We start from the raw sequence: 23,058 nt of genomic DNA, 5'->3' as shown, positions 1-23,058 counted from the left end.
AATCTCGGTCTTCACTAAACCCAAGAAGAAGCAGTTCATTTTTCGAATGTCAAATGAGGGACCTGATACACCGAATGAAAATGAACTCGAAGTGACCCAGCTTACGCTCCGATGAACCGAATTTCATAAACCTTTTTCCCTGATTGGTTCGGTCAATACCTATCTAGTATCTAATTAAGCAAGAACAGTCGAAATCTGATCAAATTTGGCCGACCTATATGGAAAACTGCTTGGCGCCCTGTACCTGGTGCACATCAAGGTCTCTACCTCACGAGTCGGGCATTCAATTTCGATAAACTTGTTTTTGCCGATCGGTATTGTAAACACCTTTGATTTGACATATCACTAACAAGTGAAGCGTTTAAATGTCAGGTCAGTAGATATCTTCAAAAAACCCTAAACTACTTAGGCGTCCCTAACTCAAGATATTCCACTATCATATGGGGTCTCACCATTGTCATTTTCTATCAGGAAAAAATAAAATAAAATCGGTTGCGTTTTACTCAAGTTATCGTGTACACAGATAGACAGAAATTTTTATTGTGGATTCGTCATCTATAACTTTAGGCCAGAGAAATGCTAAGATAACGGCTGGGGCGTCCCAGCCGTCATATTACCATCTCTCTGCTTTAGGCAAATGCTTTGCCCTTACCGTCTGCATCGAATTCCAAATGTCACAAACGGCATAACGTTCCTGTCAGCCCCCAGTACTTCGTACGGGGCTAAAAATGTCTTGGCCAGAAGAAGGTCACTAAGTTTTATGATTCTTTGGTACTCTTGAGGCATTACACGAAAGCTGATTGAAAATGACGACTAAACTATATGGTCGAGCCACGGCAGAGTTAAACTAGGCAGATGCTGTTCATTTTCCGAATGTCAAAGGAGGGACCTAATACACTATGAAAGTGAACTCAAATGAACACCGATGTAAGTTGATCTAATTTTATTTGTTACTAGATAATTCAGGTCCCCAGTAGGCCTGTTCATTTTAGAGAAATTGTCTCAAATTCATCCGGCATGGTGTCTATCTGGTCCGGAAGGCTAAAATATTGGACCCGTATTTTTTTTAGAATTAAAAAAAATAATTTAGATCTGGGGAGCGAAGCATTTGTTCAAATGTACGAATGCGAGTCAAATAATCTAACTTTGACAGAAGATTAGAACTGTTAAATCCTGATAGATGATTCACAATTTTATGAACGAAGATGGAAATTTGAAACAAAGTCTGATCTTTGTGTGAGCTTTACACAAAAGCACATAGCCGCGGACACCAATAAAATGTTTCATAAAGATGAGATAGGTATTGAGCTGACTGTCGCTAGCTTTCCAACCCCAATCGCTCAATTGTTATGTTAATGCGAATTGTAACCAGGAATATCTTTATTATTTTGCTTTTTCCAGTAGTATGCTTGTTGTCATTTTAAGATTCTCATTCATAAATCGATTAATGAAAATTTAGAATAAAAATACAAAAATTTTAGTGTGTACTTAAAATACAAATTAATTACGGTTCAACAGCCAAAAGAGATGACGACGATTTAAATAACAATTGCACTTTTGAGTAAATGCAACTAAAATTGCAATATCAGATCTGTGGCCGCGATGGTACTTTGACTGTTTTTCGATTTGGTGGTGGAGGTGGAGCGGCACGCATACGTTGTTGCTGAGTCGTCTGCTGTTGTTGCTGCTGCTGGAGTACATGTTGTTGTTGTTTATATTGATGTTGCATTTGCATGGCAGACGGGTGATTGTGATCTTGTATGGAAGAGTCACCTTCGTCACCTGACGATACAGAATTTGTGTCGGATGGAGATGGTGATGGGGATGGCGGGGACAGTGCCTCTTGCTCTTGGATCATTGTTCGAAACTCTTGGATCGATTCGTTTAGGGCCCATAGTTGTGACAGTAAAGACAGATCAAGTTGACGCAGGCCGAACTAGAATGAAAATAAAAATTTAGTTAGAAAGCTTTATTTGTTAATTTTTTTATATTTTTTGTTCACCATGATCTAATGAACAGAAACAGAGCGAATCATCATCTGATCCAACTGTAGAATTTCTGCAGAAACACAAAGTACTGTTTCAAGTCAAGTTAGGGAAAAATGCCTTTTAGCGTGCGTTAGGAAAATAACCTTTTCAAAATTATTACAGTGGTCACAGTGTGTTTATCTTCAGGAACTCGTTCAGGAACTAAAAATTCGTTACACAAAGTGAAGATTTTGACATATTTTTTATGAAGGAAGTGTCAAAATTCTCAACAGTGAAACTTAACGAAGAGTTTCTGAACGAGCTCCTAGATAAAACAAAATTTTAGATTTATCAGAGTTTTAACAGTCATCGCAAAATTGGCGCCAAATTTGAATACGCATAAGCGAATTCAAATTTCTTTGACTGGAAAGACGTGATTGGTTGGGAACATCGATGACTTTCAAAACTCTCAAAAAACTGTCCGACGTATTTTTTAGAATGAATCAATTGAACTTCATTATGTAAAGCACTTGTAAATTTCAGGGTTTTCTTCCAATAAAAATAATCATCAAAATTATCAAACATCTATTGGAAAAATTGTCACTCAAGTGACCCGATCCACCCAAATGTTAGATCCTAGACCTAAAGGAAAGCCTCAAATAGCAAATCCACGGAGCCAGTTACTTTTAATTTTTAAAGTGAATAGAAAGCTATTGACCTAATTTTAACGAAACCCGATGGAACTCTTTACAATTATCCTCTTCGAACTGAATAGAGTAGGTAGTGAATTTAAAATAAAGGAAAAGGTTTTGCTGTTCAACGAAACTGTTTATTGCTTGTAGAAGTCTGGCAAAATGTAATATTATCGTTGAAGTGTCCATTAGCCGTAATTTATTTGCAGAAATATAAGAAAAGAATCTTCGAAATTTAAAACAAAAATAAATTGTCGGTACATGATGTGATTTTTTAATTTTATTCAAATGAGCTTTCTATGTAAATTTTTTAAGAAGAAATTAGTCATCAATAAAACAGAAACTTTTAAGCATCTATGTTAGATTTTAACATTGTTAGAATAATCAAATAAATTTTTTTTAATTTGAGTTACAAACAATTTTTTTTTATCGATGGAGAACCTAATTATAAGACACTTTGTCTCGTATCATATGCCAAAAAAAGTTAAAACTTTTTTTATAAATCATTTTGAAAGTCACTGAAAACACGAAAATTCGAATCGAAATACAAAAATTTTTGATGACATACTGTATTTCTATTCGAATTTTCGTGTTTTTAGTGACTTTCAAAATGATTTATAAAAAAAGTTTTAACTTTTTTTGGCGTATGATACGAGACAAAGTGTCTTATAAATAGGTTCTCCATCGATAAAAAAAAAAAAATTGTTTGTAACTCAATTACCACAATTGAAAACACGAAATTTACTTTTTTGTTGAAAAATTGTATAGAAAATTGAACACAGCACTGCTCCTTCAATGAACACTGAATCGACAAGTGTCAAATTTGGAGGCTTTAGTGATAAGAGCTACCGCTTACAATTGTATTGTATGTTTTAACTCATACAACGAAAACACTTCATCTGTCTTTACAAAGAAACGTAGTGCTTACTGTGATTTCATCGGCCTCCGAATATTTTCTACGTTCATGCTAGAAGCAGTGCTGTGACAGAAATTATTTTTTCCGAACGAAGTTAGAAGTCAGTGAGCAACTGACCATATACTTTTTTAATTTCAAATGTAAATTGACCTGCAGATGACCGACATTTTATCTTCAAAAATAACTGTGGATTTACATAGCAACGTAAAAGTGACAGATGCAAAAATTTTCTCATACGGCAACTCGAAATTTCATTCATAATTTTAATTTTATGAATGAAATTTCGGGTTGCAGTATTTAAAAAACATTGCATCTGTCACTTTTACGTTGCTATGTAAATCCACGGTAAATTGAAAGCGAATATTGCGCACGCACACCCACAATGCGATGGATCGGAAAATCAAAGTTTTGTTTTACAAACCATAGAGATACACAATTTAGTTATTTATGCAATTTAGTGAACGAATTCGATACAATTTTCGCTTCAGTTGGAAGAAAGAAGCAAGTGGTGTACTGATACCGATTTTAGATTGTTTTTCGATGAAAATTTTGATTTTTGTGTTTTGTTTATGTCTTAGAGGAATTCTATCGGCCAAATTGCATCAAACTAATCGCTCTGCAATGATACCATGATGTACTCCAATGCTACCTTTGTTCACTTTTTCAACTAGTGATGATATCATAATAACACCGTCGGTCGGTGATTTGTAGCAGCGGTAATATTTGAACGTTTATTTATGCCTTTCAAATGAGCTTTTCGTTTAGTTTCATGTGCCTATTAATGACTATATATAGATGTCAAAGTTATTCATAAAATTAGTTTGATATTCAATTTTGAATATTTTAACCGAAATTAATTTACAATTTTGGTGGGAGGGAAATCCATCAGAAATTAAAAATTAACATTCAGTTTTGGCAGCAAACTGCCTTCGTCACATTTGCATCATCTTTTTTTGGCTTTCATGATAAATCGAACTAAATTTCTGTTCAAAACAATCTGAAAACAAGAGAAACAAAATTACTCAATGATCATGAGAACAGCACAGCAAATTACAATCTTTGATCGAACGATAGGTTCCTCTGTAGTTCAGATGATGACGTGTGTGCATTGATCATGATCATAGATTGAGTTTGTTGATTATCGATGAGTTTGTGTTTGATGATGATGATATCGAAGGATTGCGTCCTATTTCGGGGTAAAAAATACGTAAAAGTATTTATCGCTCGGTTGCATAATAGATGTCTATGCAATTCAGTGATGATATTTGCAACTTACGCAGCCTGTGTGCAATGTTATATCGCATTTTATCGTACTTTATCGCACTAAATTCATAAAAGCGATTTTAAACCTCAACACACACCGAAAATATCTAGATATCGTATGACTAAACTTTAGCAACGTATAATATTTTCACGAAGTACAGAACGAATAGTAAAAGTTATACTAAACATTTTTCATCCGTGCGGCGTAAATACTCATTCTATACTCAAATGCGGTGAGAAGTATACGTTTTTTTGACGCTCTCTCTGATGACAGTTTTTGTATAAGAAAAGCACTTCTTTAGACGCCCTCAGCAACATGTAATATTAGATCACTATACCAGGGAAGTAATTTAATATCTCTTATCCAGATGAGTAAAAGTATCCGAGGGCTTCTGCCCGAGTTACTTTTCCTCTTCGTGATACGAAATATCAAATTATTGGCCGTGTGCAGTGTTCTACTTTACGAGTGAGATAAAGAGTTTTCCCTAGGTAAAGAATGGCCCTTTTACCTTCCTAGTAAAGTAAAATCCATTAAATAACTCGATATAAACATAAAAAGTCTCATTTTCGTGTTTATTGATCTAGGCTACGCCTCGGATCAACAAAATTCACACGAAAACTCCATTTTTCACTTGGTAAACAAATCACCATTCTGCTTCGATTTTTCAGACTTGCAAACTTTTTAGAATTATGAATTTTATTACAATCATTTTATGTAAACGTTTAAGCACGGAAATAAGACAAAACTTTTTCGTTTTGTGAATGCGAAAATTTCCGTTAAATTCCCTGTCTTATTTCTTATAGGAAAACCTGGTTGATTTCAATTGGCAGTGTGGTGAGTATACCTATGTGTTTTTATGTTGAAGAAAGGAAACCAAAAGAAAAGATGGAAAATTAATATTTTTCTATAGACAGATGTTTATTTAGTAATGCATCCGGTACACAGATACGTCTCATGTCTCAATATGGATGTTGAAGAATCAGGTAAGGTCAATAAATGTGTAACAAGACTATTATATTGGTTGTACAGTGTAGATCAATGAAAGACAATATTAAGAGTATACAAATCGTAAATGGGATTTTACTCAAATTTTCGATCAACGTGAACCAGCAAACCCCATCTACGATTTCACTCCGATGATCAAGTAAAACAGTGATTACATCAGGTAATTTCACCAACAATTAAGAGTATTAGCACAGAAGAATAAAAGAAACCAGGCAGAAGCGCTTGATTTGAGCGAGGGCCTGAATTATCTCATAAGTGTTAAGCTTAGGAAAAATATTCTAAAAAATACAATAAATTAAATTTGTATTTCATTTACATCATAAAGGTAGAGGCACTGATATTTGAAGAGATCAAAACTATCGCTTATGGGTCTCGAATCGATTTATCGTAGAAGGGTAGGCGGGTGAACCAGTGTGCTATGTTCGTTTTCGATCTGCCTAAGGGCAGGGTGGACTCTCCAAATTTGCTTCTTAAATTAAATATCTCGACTCCTTTACGTACTTTAAGGAACCACGACTTCATACGTTTGGGCCAGACTATGGGTTATGCGAACCGATCACGTCCAAGATTTTCAACAGGTTTTTATTCTTCCTCAAAATTCACGATCTGGATACAGTCAACCGAAATTCGTTCCACTTAATGGTGCGCTCATTGCAATTTCTGCCACAATTCCCATCGTTTTACATTGTGAATGCGTCGGCCACGTGTCCATTGGACATCGATGTAATTGAATTTGATGAATTAAACTGAATTATATTTTCTATGTTTGCTATGTTATCAGTTAGCTCTAAAGCCGTTGATAAATAAATAAGACATATTACACACTTGTCACGAAGAAGTCGAAGCTTGCCGAGACCTGAAGTGTAATTTTTGAATAATTCTTCTAGTTAAGTAATTTTGACATCCGAACACCGCGCGTATGTGATAAAAATAATTTCAGCATTAATTTGCTGTTTTTCAGATGATCCACTGATCCACTCATACAAACAAAACTGTAAATTCTTGTTTACTGTTTTTACTGTTAAAGGAGCTACACGCAAGTGTTTGGAGGAGGTGGTAAAACCGTACAAACTAGGTTTCATTGTATGTCTGGACCAGCTGAAAAAAGGTTGAAACAATTTCATGCTGAAATATCACTGCCTCTAACTGTATATATAAATAATGATATTGTTGCTCAGCCAAGCTAACCCGGCTAACCCATATAAATAAAAGAATGTGGAACTTTCAATACTAACCAACCACTATTCAAGTGGAGCTTGGTAATCATATAACAAAATAAATTAATAATGGCGATGGGTTGAGTGTTCGCATCGTGTACACTATTATGTTTTAGTTACAGAAACCTTTCTCCGAAATTGTAATTATATAGACATTTGGGTGATAGATTGGCATAATTAACTATTATATTGTTCTAGACAATATATACAATGTCAGAATGTGACGAAATTTATGTCTAGAAATCAATCATTTTGTTTATACAAGACCTGTGACACAACGGCTCTACCGCAGTTCAGATCACATTGATAGTAATTTTACATCCTACATGCGTCGAAAACTGTACTTTTCATGTTTCAAGCACTACTGTTCTACGCCCTCAGCATGTAATAATACAAAACTTATAATGGTGGAAATGCCACTTCTGGTGTGGAATTTGCCGACCGAGGCTTAGCCGAGGTCGGTAAACACACAAGACTTACCATTTCCATCATTTGCCCCACCCACTGCCAAGTAAGGTATTTTATTCAAAAACTTGAGGTACAGTTTTGGATCCGTGCAGTAAAGTTAACTTTACCTCACGTTTTTGAATAGAAATAAATTTGCAGAGGCTGCAGTTTATTTCGATGAATTAAAGTCTGCAGGTCGTCTACAGAATCAGGACCATATCAGTCGGAATTTTTGATATTAAAAACAGAACGTTATTTCAATCCACAAAATTATAGAAACAGAAATCCGTACGTTACGTAACAATAACTGAGAGTTGGTAGACCGCATTACCATAATTTAACCAATTCAAACTGTTTTAATTGTTGTATGCGATTTTATAATACTACATAGACGCACGACACACCCTGCTATCTATTAAATCACGTTTCATGTATTAATCGTTTTTAAACTAGAATTATTTTCATTGCGATGAAAGCTTATGAATTGTTGGAAGAATGAAAGAAAAAACAACAAAATGTTTTTTTTTATCTGAAGTTGTGTATCAATAAACAAAGTTCAATTTATTATTTTATTTAATTACAAAATTGAGCTTTAAGCAGAGAAAAATATCTTATTTTACGTATATTGACTACAATGAAGTTAGAAGTACACAAAACCAGATAGAAAAAGTAAAAGTTGAATTTTACTATTGCTTCAATTAGGTTAGTACACACCGTTGAACCAACATAATTTATTCTAAAAAAGAAAAATTCGTACAATTATTTCCGTATTTTATTGGCTTGAATTGAAAAATATGCAAAGATGTTTTCTTAACATCTATAAAATGCAAAATTAAGAAAAGATGGTGTTGGAAATTGAAATTTCTTGTTTCGCAATGATTACCCTTTACAATATTTTGTTAATTTAATAGTAGCGGGGCTGACTAGGTAACGTTTCAGTAAATTCAATGTATTTCGGAACGTTCGTTTTGAGTTTCAGCCTCGTAGGCTCGAGCGCAAATCGAAAAAAGAATAGAAAACAAAAACAATAACAACTTATATTTCGAATACGCCTATCACCTTTCTGCTGAGAATAATGAAACCATCAGTTAAAAGCAATTTTCTTAAAACAGACTATCTTTGAGCATTTTTTCAACATTTTAATGTGGAGAATTTTTTTTAAACTGTATGATGATGTCAGCAACTAAATCGAGTTATGAGAGGGTGCTAAATGCTACTATTTTTACTTATATTTCAATTTTACACCTTTCATATCCCGAATTTATCACAAGATAAATATAAATGCGGCAAAATAGATAGAGAATAGAACTTATCATATAATAGCGAAAACAGAGTGTAATGTTTCTGATCCAGAAGCGCTTAAAACTATGCACGATCAAAATTAACAATTCCAATTGTCTAAACGATATTTGGGTAGAGACCAAATTCTATTACACTAAGATTCTGTGTAACGAAATTAGAAAAACAAAATATCAACTCGTCCATTGTCAACCGCAGCAGCATAATCACAAAAAAACAAAAATATTATTTTTGCATTAAATATTCAACGACCGTAGGGTGTTTTACATCATGACCTGGTTTTATGAACGAAATAACAACAGTTTTGTACTCATCATAAAATAGACAGGAAAATTGCAAACCGGATTAAAAACCGTGTATGTACCATTGTACCTAATATATCCATATTTTGTCCTGGTATTGAATGTGACTGAGTGTAAAACGAGACGATGTTGTTAAATTGACGAATTTGATTAAAATGCTAGTGCAATGCCCGGTGGAATTACCCATGCAGATGTAATTTTTGTAATTTTTTTTCTTATTAACATTTTGTGATTTTTTATAACGTTACCAGTTTCTTGAATCATTAACGAGTGATCCAACATAGGCGATCTCCCTAATTTGAATAAAAATTAATTCCCGCAGCTCCCAGTTACCGTTGTTTAATTTTTTTTTAATTTTCATCTTCAATTGTACTTCATTCTTTCTAAGCTTATCTGAACTGGACACAAAAGCCGCCCTTGATTAATTACGATAGCAAATTACATTTTGTGTAGTGAGCTTTGCAATGGGGTGAATACATTTAATATAAAAAAACGTAATCTCAAAGATACAAGAACGAAAAGAAAAAAGTTTTATCTCTCAATGGCCCGGTTATAATTTGAACTAAATCCATATATCCAACCGACCATAATAGCAAAAAAAAAATTATGTTTAAATTTCAAATAAAAAAGAATTTAGGACGACCTTTTCAAATCTCTATGGGTTCAGAGACATAATTATGTCCAAATAAAACCGGAAAATTTTAAATGAATTTAAAATGGTCATTTTATGAATAATATTACACCGCCAATCAACAATTTTTTTTTTGTTTTTTAAGGGGTTACACACTAGATCTAATGTATGGGATTAATTAGAAATTCTTTCTTATAAATTTCCGATGAATCTTTACCAACTGATTGAGAATTATAACAACGGACAATTAGATCAGAATAATTTTTCACACATGTATCGGCCGAAGAATGAGGTAGTGTTCACGAAACAAAGAAGTCGAGGATAGAAAGGGATCGAGAAAACCTCGTGAAATTTTTGGCATTGGACGATATAAATTGGTTTTGACATAAAGTGTGTGAAATAATACACAATGACGTCACACCATTAAGGGGGAGGGGTGCTCAAAAAATGTATCGGTTGTTAAAAATTGTTTTTTTTCTCACACTATAATTAACTGTCGGTAATTTCTCAAACTGAAAGTTGTGATAAGGTTTCGTTTGTGAATGCCCCCCCATTTTTTTAGCCTTTTGGAAATGTGTTACTTGCTCTTTATCTGAAAGTTTCATATACCGAAAATTATGAACAAAATGTTTATCTATCCACTAGCTTAAAATACAAGATAAAAGCGTCATGGATTGGAATAACAATGAAGAAAGAAATGAAATTCAATTGGTAATTAAACTTCTTTCCATAAATTATTGAAAGATTCGAGTTAAGTGTTATAAGAGATTCTTTTTATGTACACGGTTGCAACAACAAATTAATTCCATTATAATTTCTTTATGCCATGCCACTCAGCATCATAATGTGCAAAATTTGCAAATTTTAGAGGCATCTATGTCATAAAACGTTGTATGGAACTAGATGCAAAGTATTTTATTAGGATCACGATGTGTATTATGACACGAAACATCTAGAGTCTAATAAAGTACTTTGCACCTCGATTGCATAAATAACCATTATTTAGCTGTTTTAGGTGAGTAGACAGTTCGTGAAAATGTCTGAAAAATAGGTTTGTTCCATAGTACAGTAAAAACATATAAGATAGCACTGAACCAATCACCTGAACAGATTCTTTAACGGATTGGCCATTTTCTGATATATAAAATTGTGACGCAGCATGATTACATCAGCCTTACAAACTTAATTTATACGAGAAGTTTTGACTACTGAGTATGTTCTCGCGCTTGGGTCAGTGCTAGGGTAAAAAAGATTTTGACAAACCGAAAACAAACGATGCCTGTGTATGACAGTGCTACAATCCCAACGTGTTTGCGAACAATTAGTCAACAACCATTTTTTTGTTATATTATGTCTCTACCGATGACGTTTTGAAAGCTGAAAAAACCTTGGAAGCCTTCGAACAGACCGAACAGATCTTTTCAAAATGATTGAAAAATGGTGACAAAAAGTGAACGAGTTTTGAATATTTTCAATTCTTGTGATGTAAATATTATGATGAAAAATGGAACCTTTTTTTTTGCTTAACGAAATAAAATCAACGTAAAAAAATGGTACGAAGGTCAATAACACTATATGACGCATTGGCAATTTTTGATTTGATGTTTTTGTTGTTTTGCTACGCAAAGTGTTTAATTTCCGGTTTTAATATTTTATTTTATAATTTGGAGGTTCGATACTCTAATTTGAGACTGTGCGAATAACAGAATTAATATAAATAACTTATTTTGAAGTTTTATCAGATTTTTGTCGTAAATTTTTCATAGATGAATAGTATTAGTATAGTTCTTCGGTAACGCGTAACATTTATTGACATTTTCAAGGTTATACACACGTTACAAGGCAGCGTCAATGTATAGAAGCACGACTAACCTTTACCCTACTGATTAAAATTTTTCAGATTTGGTAATTCAAAGAATTTACGACACATTTGTCGATTCAATACTAAGAACACACATTCTTATTCTACGGACTATAACGGACCGTACAGTGTGTGTGGCTTCTATTGAGACCATTTATGGAAGAAAATCAAAGCCTAGCTTAGAAGTTTCTTGAATTAAATTTAATCGCGAAAGGTAAGTTTATCAATGGCGGTAAACTCTGACATTTGTTTCAACTAAAACTAAAATCATTTTAGACGAAGAGGAAAGTCTTATTAGAATAATTTAGATGCTAATACTTTGGAATATCGCATAAAAAAATCTTCGTAAAGGTTAATACAAACATTCGAAAATGTTCTGACGAAATGCCTAAAGCTGGGTTATGAAACAAAAGCTCTAGATTCATCGAAATTCAAAGGAAAAGGAAGAGCCAATATGCCGTAATTTGTATTTGTAAGAAAAAACATGTGTAAAAGAGACAAAAAGAACTGTTCGAAGTTTTATGAAGTACTTTATGAAGTTCCAATATTCAGCTCAAATTAGAAAAAAAGTTTTCATTCAGGCGGAAAAAAACTTCACATTTCCTCACCAGGTAGAGAGCCAAAACAACAACTTTTTCTCTCACCTTTTCTTCTACTTTTCGTTACAGTGGCATCACTTTTCGTTTCCAGTGACATCAATTTTCGTACCCACTCATGTCATTTTCGGACGTTTTCACCACCTGGATCAAAAACAAAACTTTTCATACCTAGGACCAAAAAAGTGCGACTTCATCGCACTTTTTCTCCGTCTGATAATATACTATTTCGACACAAAACATGTTTTCCACACAGAACATGTTTTTCCATGTGAAACACATTTCTTATCTGAACCATGTTTCCCATTTGAAACATGTTTTCTATCTGAAATATGTTTCCCATCAGAAGCATGTTTCGAATCTGAAACATGTTTTATATCTGAAAAATGTTTGACATTTTAAACATTTTTTCCATTTGGAACATGTTACTTATCTGAAACATGTTCCTTATCTGAAACATGTTCCTTATCTGAGACATGTTCCTTATCTGAAACATGTTCCTTATCTTAAACATGTTCTTATCTTAAACATGTTCCTTGTCTGAAACACGTTCCTTATCTGAAACATGTTCTTATCTTAAATATGTTCCTTGTCTGAAACATGTTCCTTATCTAAAACATGTTCTTATCTGAAACATGTTTTCTACCTAAAATATTTTTCTATTGGAAATATGTTTACTATCAGAAAAATGTTTTCCGTTTGAAACATGTTCTCCATTTGGAACATGTTTTCAATTTGAAACATTCTTTCCATCTGAAATTTGTTTAATATCTGAAATATGTTTCCTATGTGAAACATGTTTTCTATCTGAAATATGTTTCCCATCTGAAATATGTTTTCCATCTGAAGCATGCTATCCATGCGAAACATATTTTCCATGCAAAAAAATATCTTCTAAAAACAACGAATACACTATCTTTAGTCGTATTGTTAACGATAATAAACAAACCACTGTTGCTACTTTCATCTACAACTGATTATAAAATTAACTGACTTTCCCTGTTTACATGGACCAGACTGTCAAACAGCTGAATCGAAATAGTCCACAAAATTGAAAGTCGCGCGGCCACTATACCAAAAAATTAAAAGTCGGCCACTATACGACAAAAATCTGATAAAACTTTTAAAAAAAGTTACTTATTTCTATTGATTCTTTTATTTGCCCGGACGTAAATTACAGTATTGAGCCTCCAAATTATAAAATAAAATAATAAAACCTAAAATTGAACACTTTCTGTAGCAAAACAACGAAAAATTGAAAAAGATGAAAAATTCAAATTCAAAATAAAAAGTGCGCCTGAGAAAAAGGCTGAAACGGACGCATTTTTGCTATTTGACATTAATGACTTTAGAAACTCTAAAAAATCTTACGGTGTTCGAATTTAGTTTGAACACACTGTACAAGCAAAAATTTGATTTATATTGATAAAGAAGGAAAAGAATGAATAAAAGGATTATTGACCTAATCATCAAAATGCTTTACAAATTATTATCAACGTAAGAGCTAAAAAAGACGCGTAATTTTGTTTACACAATAGTCTCGACGGTAGAGACTCATTTTTTTAGAAAATAAAAATAACAGAGCGATTTGCAAGTAAATGAATATCAGGCGTGTATTGTCGAGGTCGCTGAAAAGCCGGTTTTTTCATGAAGTTGCTTTTTTGCAAAAAAAAAGTCTTTGTAAGTACAGTCGCCGATTCTAAAATAAGTGACGCCTCTAGTTTCAGACGTTTTTCAGCTGATACACTCATACAAACGGAAGTGTTCTTAGTAAGAACTTTTTACGTCTTTAAACGGTTTTACCACTACACACACATGCGGTGTAAATTTTTTTTTTTCATTTAAGCTAGCTAGAGAAATGATAACAGATGGCGCTGCGCCGGCCCAGCCGAATAGAATGAGTATGACGGCACTTTTCATACAACGGGTGAACTGTCAAATTTACTTTGCGTTTATATGCAATGTCTATATGGTGGCTCACAAATACCAACAAGCTGAATAATTATTTTCGACTTGACGGATTGAAACCAAACAAAGTGTAATTCATTTTTGCTCTGTGTGAACATATCGATGTTTGAAAATCGTCGCAAAATTTTTCAAATTTCATACGATGATATTTCGGGTGGGTTCAATTGATGAAAAAATTTCGTTACGGTCAATTTGACATGAAAAAAAAAAAGAATCACACTTTGTTTGGCTTGAAAATTAATTATTTTTTATTATTTCATATATGATGACATAGCCACATTATTTTGACAGCCGGGGTTCAATTTTTTTCAAAAATGTCGTCATACGCATTCTATCCGACGAGGCGGCAGTAACGCCCTCTGTTATCATTTCTCTGAAGAGCATAACCACTTTCGTTTGTGGATCAGCTGGAAAACAACTTCAACAAAATGTCAAACTTATTTCAGAGCCGCCGACTGTAAGACGAACGTTTCTTTCATTAAGTCACATATACAGAAATATACTCCGTATTTCATGTATTTCTGTATATCTTATAACTCTGTATAAGTTTGACAACTGCCGCCTGGAAGAAAATGATATTTTTTACGCGACAGATTTTAATCAAACAAAATGCCGCAGTGCCAAACGCATTCGAAGATGATCCATATTATGTTATAAGGCATGTGCAAATGACGGGCAATTTCTCTACTGTAAGTAGCCCTACATATGAACAATAGAAATACAATGATGATGTCTGTCTGTACCTGCCTTATTAAAACACTACCTGTCATTCTGAGACCGAGTAGCCAATAGGCGAACATGGCTTGAAAATTTCGTCTGCATACGAACGCTTTGATCATGAAGATTGTAATAGTTATTTACGTCACACAAAAAGGTGACTTTCCTCCTAGTCACGTACTAGTACATTACGTAAGAGGCTCCAAATTTTTATTTTGACGAGTGGCACGAAGGGGAGTGCTGTATTCTTACTCGTCAAAAAAAAAATTTGGAACTTCTGGCACGTAAAATATTTTTGGCTGGTGGAATGAACTTCTACTTACGTTTATGAAAAACGATTCGGGGAAAAATAGATTTCAGGATTTTAAGAGACATCATCGTTTTCATCGTTTTTCTGTATTCTCTTTTAATGCGCATGTTATTTCAAATGGCAATTGAGAGAATTAGAGAAATGATGCTATCTCTAAAAAACCCGTAATCTGTATTTCTCCGACTGTAATCATTTAATAAAAAAATGTGATTTGGCCCAATGCAAACTAAAAAAATGTCTGAAATTTCTAAAATTTGACCACTCATCAACCCTATTAAGTTTATAGTACATTACTGCTATAAGGCTGTATATAAGAGACATGTAGGTATACGAGAGCTTGCGCGAGTATTAGTACGAGTCTCTTATATACAGCCTTATATCAGTGAGGTATTTTATCGCAGTAGGCAAACATCTCTTTTTCTAGTGATATAATTTTGCTTGCAAAACCTTTAGCACTCTAGGGTAAATTTGATTCCTCTTATGTACGTCGTGTATACAGCGCACAATACACACACCCTACGCGATAATAGTATATTACCTCCGAGGTTCCAAGTTGTGTATTTGATAAGTGGGGTGTCTTCCCCACTTGTCAAAAGTCAAATGCACAACTTGGAACCTCGGAAGTACAATGCTTTACGTGATTAGGCAATGAAAATGAAACAGGCCGTAGCACGTAAAAATTCATATTTAAGCAATTATTATTGTGAACTGGTGTGGTTGTTAATCCAATAACTGAGAATAGAACAGCAAAGAATTGACAGCGATGTGCATTTTATAAATCTTCGGCAAAAATTGTTAAGTGTATCAACGAATTTGCGTCGTTCAAAACACTCAAATATGCAAATCTTCCATATAAAATGAAACTGGAATTGTATTTTATTCGATGCATGAAACACAAACCAGTAATTTTATCGCAATGTGAAAATAAAATAAATTTTATGGTAATTTTCAATATGACTCATCTTCACCGTCGAGTGTGGCTTAAGAGAAATAAATGAATCATCAATTGTTCATTGAATGTTTACAGCTTGACAGGTTATCGTAAAGAGAAACGAATAATTTTTAACACGGCATTTAACACGATTTCTTGTGACCATTCAATTCAACATCGAACTAATCTAATTCTGCGGACTTTAGTGAAAATGGTAATTATTTACAGTAGCCAACAAAATTGTACGAACCATTTCTCTTCGAAGTATAGCTAGTTGTGTATCCAAAGTGGATGTCTTCCTGCTCACCGGTGACACTCCTCTTTGAGTTTCGATCGATCCAAAGTTAGAAGTGTTGTGCGGATGGGTACCTGTATTTTCAATAGTACTTAAACTTTTTGGAAGTGGCGGTAGTCCGGGTAACGACATTCTGTAAATAGAAAGAGTCAGAGCTTTACAAAAAGGATAGGACAATTTAAATATTTAATGTTAGTATGCACTGTTCGCCTCCTATGGCGAATCAATGAGCTTCGGTCTCTTGCTATTAGAATAGTTTCTCATTGAAAAGTGAGGACACCTTTTTTTCTAACACCTAAAGATCTCTTCGGCTGACACTTGCAGTGCGATCGCATTACAAAATTTGTGTGCAAACTAAACACAGCCAACTTCGCAAAGAGTGGAAGTTTTGAAATATTTTTTCGGAAAACATGTTCCATAGAAAATGCTAATGGAAAATTGAATTAAACACTTTTACTACCTGTAAAATTTCGATATTGAAGTCAAGGAAAATAAAAGCGTTGAATTGCTCGAAAAAATGTCTAAAATTTGTTGCTGCATTTGTAGGAATTTAAATAATATTCCGCTTTTTCGAGGTTGACTACGATTAGTTTGCACACAAAATCGTCAAATTAATCCACTGCACTGAGCTGTGCTGTCATTAGTTTCGCAAACCGCAGAGATTTAATGCCGTTCCTTTCGTGCATTTATTTTCCATACCAGGGCACTGTACTTTCCGTTTCTTTTTAATTTTTTCTTTTTTATAGCACCTACTATGCTACGCACGAGTAGCCTGACATTCGCTCTCTGTGACTACCGTAACTTTATCAGACAAGAAGTAGTAAACCAAAAACGTAAGAGATCCAATCGAACAGTGGGTTTGTTTTAGTTCTCACAACTCATTGTAAGAGTAAAAGTGATCATAGTCGACAGCTGCCACCTCGGCTGCCACTCAATTTAGCAGCTGTCGACTATGATCACTATTTTTAGCCCCGTACGAAGTACTGGGGGCTTATAAGATTAATATGCCGTTTGTACCACGTCGAATTGGAAGCAGACAGTACGGGCAAAGCATTTGGTTATGTTCATAGATGACGAATCCGCAATAAAAACAAGGCATCAGAACAGTCGGAGCGTTTGCTGCGACTGAGCCCCGTACTACCCGTAAACCTATTTTGCCCGAAACCATTATACGACCGTAGCCCTAATAAGCCCGTAACCCTTATTCGTCCGTTATCAAAGTGCTTCCGTAACCTTATTGCGTACTTGACATTATTGCCTATTTTTGCAAATTAACTCTAAGCGTTCATCTTTAAAATTGCGCTTAGCGCAATTACAAAAGCCCGTACGAAGTACTTCTCAAGTATTAAACAAAAGTTTACAATGTAATTTTAGGAATCCGAATTTACAACTTTTTTATCAATTTTTTTTCAATTTTTAAACGAAACAAAGCAAAGTTTGATGAAATATTCTCGATTTATGAGTAAAAATCACATAAGGCCACAAAACGGCCTTAGTCGAAGGGCCCAAATTTGAAACTTTTTTCACCACGTTCTCTTTGTATTCAACTACCTTCCATAAAAAACTAAATCTAGCAAAATCGGATGAGATTTACTCGATTTACTCGATTTATGTGCAAAAAAAAACACTTCGGGCCGAGTAGCGGCCTTAGTCCAAGGGCCCAAATTTGAAACTTTTTTTTGCCATCATTCTATTCGACATTCAATTATCTCTCTAATGAAGCAAAAACTAGCAAAATCGGATGAGATTGACTCCATATATGTGCAAAAAACACTTAGGGCCGAGTAGCGGCCTTAGTCCAAGGGCCTAAATTTAAAACTTTTTTCGCCATCATTCTATTCGGCATTCTATTCGTCAGTCCGTCCGTCTGTGACCCCTCTAGCTTGAGCAAATCACAACCTTTTTTCAAAATTCTTTTTTCCCCTGATTGGTATCGACAAAAGTAAGGTCAAGTTCGAAAACGCGTGTGGAAATTTTGTTTTCTTCCCGGTATCCGAGTCAAATTTCCCGGTATCTAAAATCGTAAATTTGATTTTTCACCACATATTTTTCCCGATTTTTTCGATTTCCCGGTATCTAAAGAATTTTTCTGAAAACTTCCCGGTATCCAGGATACCGCGGATAGCATGAATTTCCACACGCGTTCGAAAATGGGCATGGTAGGGTCGGCCCTTCCAGAGCTAGGGCCCTATAGGTGTTTTTCAGTCTTTCGACGATATCTACCGAAATACGCACGCAATAGCTGCTTGTGATATATCAAATGAAAGGTATTGACGAGTTGCTCAACATTGTTTTTGGGTAAGATGCAACCCGGGCTTGTTGGGAGGGCTCAAAGGTCGTGAGAGATAATTGAATGCCGAATAGAATGATGGCAAAAAAAAGTTTCAAATTTGGGCCCTTGGACTAAGGCCGCTACTCGGCCCTAAGTGTTTTTTGCACATAAATCGAGTAAATATCATCCGATTTTGCTAATTTTTGTTTTATTTGAGAGGTAATTGAATACCCAATGGGATGTAACAATACGTGATACTTTGGCTCCTTCATACATCAGTGAATCCTCTAAGAAAGCAGGGTCTATTGCAGATAAAGCGGAGAGATTTAAGCATAATCATTATATACGTCTTAAAGAAAACTATTTATTTACCCCCCTTGCCTTTGAATCATTAGGTTGCATGGGTCTAGAAACAAAGAAATTTATTGACAAGTTGGGATCGTTGATGAAGAGAGCATCAGGGGAGCCACGTTCCAAAGATTATCTGTTGCAGAAAATTTCTATTGCTATACAAAGAGGCAATGCGGCATGTATTCTTGGAACAGGAAGTAATAGAGCAGATGATTTTTATTTATTGTAATATTTGTTGATTGAAAAGATCGTTTTTTTACTGACTGCGCCGTATGCGAGCAGTCTTTTTTTTCGCTTTGAATAAATAAATAGTTAGTTTTCCCAATGGAAAGTTGGCAAAAAATTTTGGGTTTCTAAAATAATGTCGTAAATTGTTGGTTTTATTTGAAAGGTACTTCGTACGGGCTTTCGTAATTGCGCTATGCGCAATTTTAAAAATAAACACTTTCAGTAAATTTGACCATGCCCAACTTGACTTGCATTTTGGTAACAGACGCATTAGAGGGTTGTAGACGTATTAGGGTTCCGGGCGTATTACGGCTACGGACGTATTATGGTTACGGACGAAATAGGATTACGGGTCGTACGGGGCTAAGTCGCAGCAAACGCTCCGACTGTTCTGATGCCTTGTTTATAGAATTGTTCTTTACCTGTTTTTTTTCATTTGTTTGTCCAGTTTCAGTACCATATTTAGAGCTATACTTATTCGAACATCAATGGCTTTCAGTACTCTGATAAATCTAAAATTGTGTTTTCTTAAGGTGAACAAACTACAATAAAAAAGTAGATGTCAACACCTTGAACTTCATCCGAAATTTCCTATTTAAGGGACCATTCTTCCAAATCACACAGAAGTGAGTTGTCGAACACTCAAAAAGTGCGTAGTTTATTGTGAAGGTGTTAGGAAGCATAAGCATAAGTCAAAAATTTTGCATGAACCTTTTTATATAATTAATTACAGCTTACAATTACCTGTCATCTACACAATCTTTTACACTATCCCACGAATCTCCTACTCCAGATGAAATTTCATCTAATCGTTCCTCGTCTTCCATACCGGAATCCTCTAAGCTTATTTGACAACTTGACAGCAGGACTGCTTTACCATTATCACCGACTTCAACCCAATCTGCGGTTCGTATTCTCGACCGATGAGTACCATTCGGCGAAGAATCGTTGGAACAACTCGAGGAGTATCTCGTTATAGGCTTTTCCACCTTATGCATTTCGGCGAGCTCCGAAATCAATTGCTCATGGAAAGTTACTTTCTTGTCTACGGTTACTTTTTCTTCACTAATGTCGCAGACGTCGTCTGACTGGAGAGTTTGTTTTGCCGTTTGCAACAAATTTGAATCGATGATGTTTACATTGAGCGGACTAGGTGTTCGTACTGGAATGTATTGTTCCAATTTTAACTGATTCTCTTGGGCCTTTTCGCCACACGCAATTTCGGTGAACAGTTTTTCAACAACGCTACCGTAACAGTTCACATTTTCCAGATTGTCTGAGGTTTCTAAGATAGAATTTGTTCCGAACTGGTCAGGAATACGGCGTTCCACTAGGGCGATTACTTGTTCATTTCGGATCTCTATCAGGTCATCAACAGCTCTTTTGTAATATAATTCGTCAATATTATTGTTAATAACTCGATCTTTTTCGCTGAGAACAATTACGTGTGACATTGACATCGTTTCTCTTGTATTCTCACTGTTTGATTTTACAAATTTTTTACTAGATACGTTTTGACGTGGGCTAGCCAATGGTGATTTTTGTACAATATCAAGCTTGTGTGAATTTTCCCATACAGTTCTATTGTCATCACTACCATTTTCTCCTTCATGCAATTTATTGTCTATGCCACTATCTAATATCACATTTGGTTCATTTTTACAGTTCACATTGCTTACACTAATTGCATTGTTGGTTGCAATAAAAATTTCAGTCCCATTACTGTATATACCATCATCGCCGTGTGGTGTAAAATCGTTGTCGGCTGAATACGAAGTTCTAGTCGGCAAAGTTGTTTTAGTGACCTTATGTTGTAATGTATCATTGGCTTGATTATGAGCGCTCATAGGTTTATCATGTGATGGTGACTTATATATAACTGTTCTTCCTGGAGGCAGACTCATCGATGAATTACTTTGTGATTTTGATAGTAATGTTGCATTTGGTCGTGGCGGTACTGGCGGACCGGATTTCTTTGTTGTAATCATTTCAGACGATTAACACAAAGCTGATCGATTTCTTCATGTAAATTGTGTTGCACGTAAAGGTATATCTGTTTGCCTTAAACAAGTATGTGTGAAACCATCAGAATTGCGTCACTAGTATATTTCATTTTAAATATCACGTTTTGGCTCTCAACACAAAACACAATCATTCACAACCTTTTTAAATGAAATTGTTTTTGCTGTTGAAACAGCTACATACATTTCATGTATACACGACACAAGTTTTACGGTCTAAGATGTATCAGACCAAATATTTTTTTTTAAATATTATTCACAAAACTTGTTTGAACTGTTGTCGTTCTCTTCCAATCAACAAGGCTACCAAAATTTAAAACTTCATTTGAAAATGCATTGCGTCGAGTTGCCTACTGAAATATACATCAACAACCACTTCTTATCTAATCACAACAAGTTTTACAACGTTCTCTATTTACTTGCGAAAATGGTGCGCATGCATCGCATTAGAGCATCCTCAACGTGAGTAATATCTTAAGCATTTTTCTATAAATTTTTTAATATTAAATGAGTCAAGTAAGATGCATTGCATGTTGTAAGTTTCAAACGTTTGTTTAAGCGTTACTGTTTTGGTAAATGTTTTTGCCTCACTGATAAATCACATCAATATGTATCAAATGATAAAATATTGACAGGGTTGTGAGGTTTCTTTAAATAGGATGTTATGGAATTATTTTAAATAACAATATTTCACTTCACAATAGAGGCGGAAGTATAGTTTGTGTAGAACCCCGGAAAACTTATGATATCTGACCGATTTTTTGCGTGTCACACATAGAGTTGAGCAACGATGGTAAAGGACTCCTAAACCAATTAAACGTTGAGACCTTGCTTATGTCATATGTTTCGAAACAGTAATGATCGTTGCAATTTGCAAAGGCTTGTTTTAAACAAGATTTTCGAAACTGAAACATGAAACGCACGTTGTGGATGCTCTTACATTCAAAGTACATACAAGCGAACTTTTTTTCTTTCTTTATATTACAAAATAATAATAACAGCACGGACTTCATTTTTATACAGAAGGCAGCTATGCTACACACATCACATCAAATTGGGAGACACGGATTTGTCTTTCAAAAAAAAAAACGATTCGAGTAAATTATCGAAAAACAAATCAACAAAGACACCATCAAGATAGAAGTTCGAACCGAAACTAAAAACTATGAAACAGTTGAGGTGACTCAAAAGCCCCTCCAATAAAAATATGTTGCTCGTCTGTGTTTATATTTCCACTAACACCAGTTGACGTTGCTGTTTATGGTTGTAAAATGAATATTTTATCGTATTTAGTTGGTTCGAAGCAAATTAGATAAGGTAAAGTGTCTTATCGGTTCAATAAGCAAGCACTCATTCACTGAGGAGGAATATATAATTTAGTCAGAGCGAATTTAACACTCAAGGTATACTGGCTTTGAAGCGGATTTGCGAGTCGTTGGCTTGGTTGTAAGAGGTGTGAGACGTACGAACTAATGCGTTGAAAATAACGCACTACATGCTTAAGAGTCAAACATCGCGCCTTTCATCGATCAATGAGTTTTCTTAGAGTTATACTCAAAGAGGTGACATGGTGGCGCTGATGTTAATCGGCACACAAAAGATACACTGGCCCCCAGATATGTTTAGAAATGATAGCGCAACCATGCCATCAGAGTGTAACTCTATGACTTTTTCAATGGCCATCAGCACGTATCTACGGCGTAAACGATAGAAATGGAGCTTCGTGTGTGTGAAAGTCAATAAAATCACAAACGAACATTTCTTCAAC

At 34.7% G+C, this 23,058-nt stretch overlaps 1 protein-coding gene across 1 annotated transcript; it reads right to left on the bottom strand.

Moving 5' to 3' along the window:
• Window positions 1-1,508: 1,508 nt before the first annotated feature.
• LOC119075305 lies at window positions 1,509-22,462 on the bottom strand. The gene is made up of 3 exons (XM_037181716.1): window positions 20,014-22,462; window positions 16,374-16,551; window positions 1,509-1,936 (listed from the first exon to the last, which is right to left on the bottom strand). The coding sequence occupies exons 1-3, from the start codon at window positions 21,255-21,257 to the stop codon at window positions 1,586-1,588; spliced, it is 1,773 nt and encodes a 590-aa protein (XP_037037611.1). The 5' UTR covers window positions 21,258-22,462; the 3' UTR covers window positions 1,509-1,585.
• Window positions 22,463-23,058: the final 596 nt, after the last annotated feature.

The sequence above is a fragment of the Bradysia coprophila genome, unplaced genomic scaffold (assembly GCF_014529535.1).
Source record: "Bradysia coprophila strain Holo2 unplaced genomic scaffold, BU_Bcop_v1 contig_197, whole genome shotgun sequence".
Classification (NCBI taxonomy): domain Eukaryota; kingdom Metazoa; phylum Arthropoda; class Insecta; order Diptera; family Sciaridae; genus Bradysia; species Bradysia coprophila.
The sequence above is the reverse complement of the archived record's forward strand: the minus strand, read 5'-3'. Positions and strand labels throughout refer to the sequence as shown.

What these genes read in the sequence shown, in the direction of transcription:
- LOC119075305 (XM_037181716.1), bottom strand. Translation starts at nt 21,257, where the DNA reads ATGATTACAACAAAGAAATCCGGTCCGCCAGTACCGCCACGACCAAAT. An exon ending in AAAGATTGTGTAGATGACAG is followed by an intron (nt 16,552 to 20,013) that starts GTAATTGTAAGC and finishes TTCTATTTACAG; the next exon opens with AATGTCGTTACCCGGACTAC. An exon ending in CTATACTTCGAAGAGAAATG is followed by an intron (nt 1,937 to 16,373) that starts GTTCGTACAATT and finishes TTTTCATTCTAG; the next exon opens with TTCGGCCTGCGTCAACTTGA.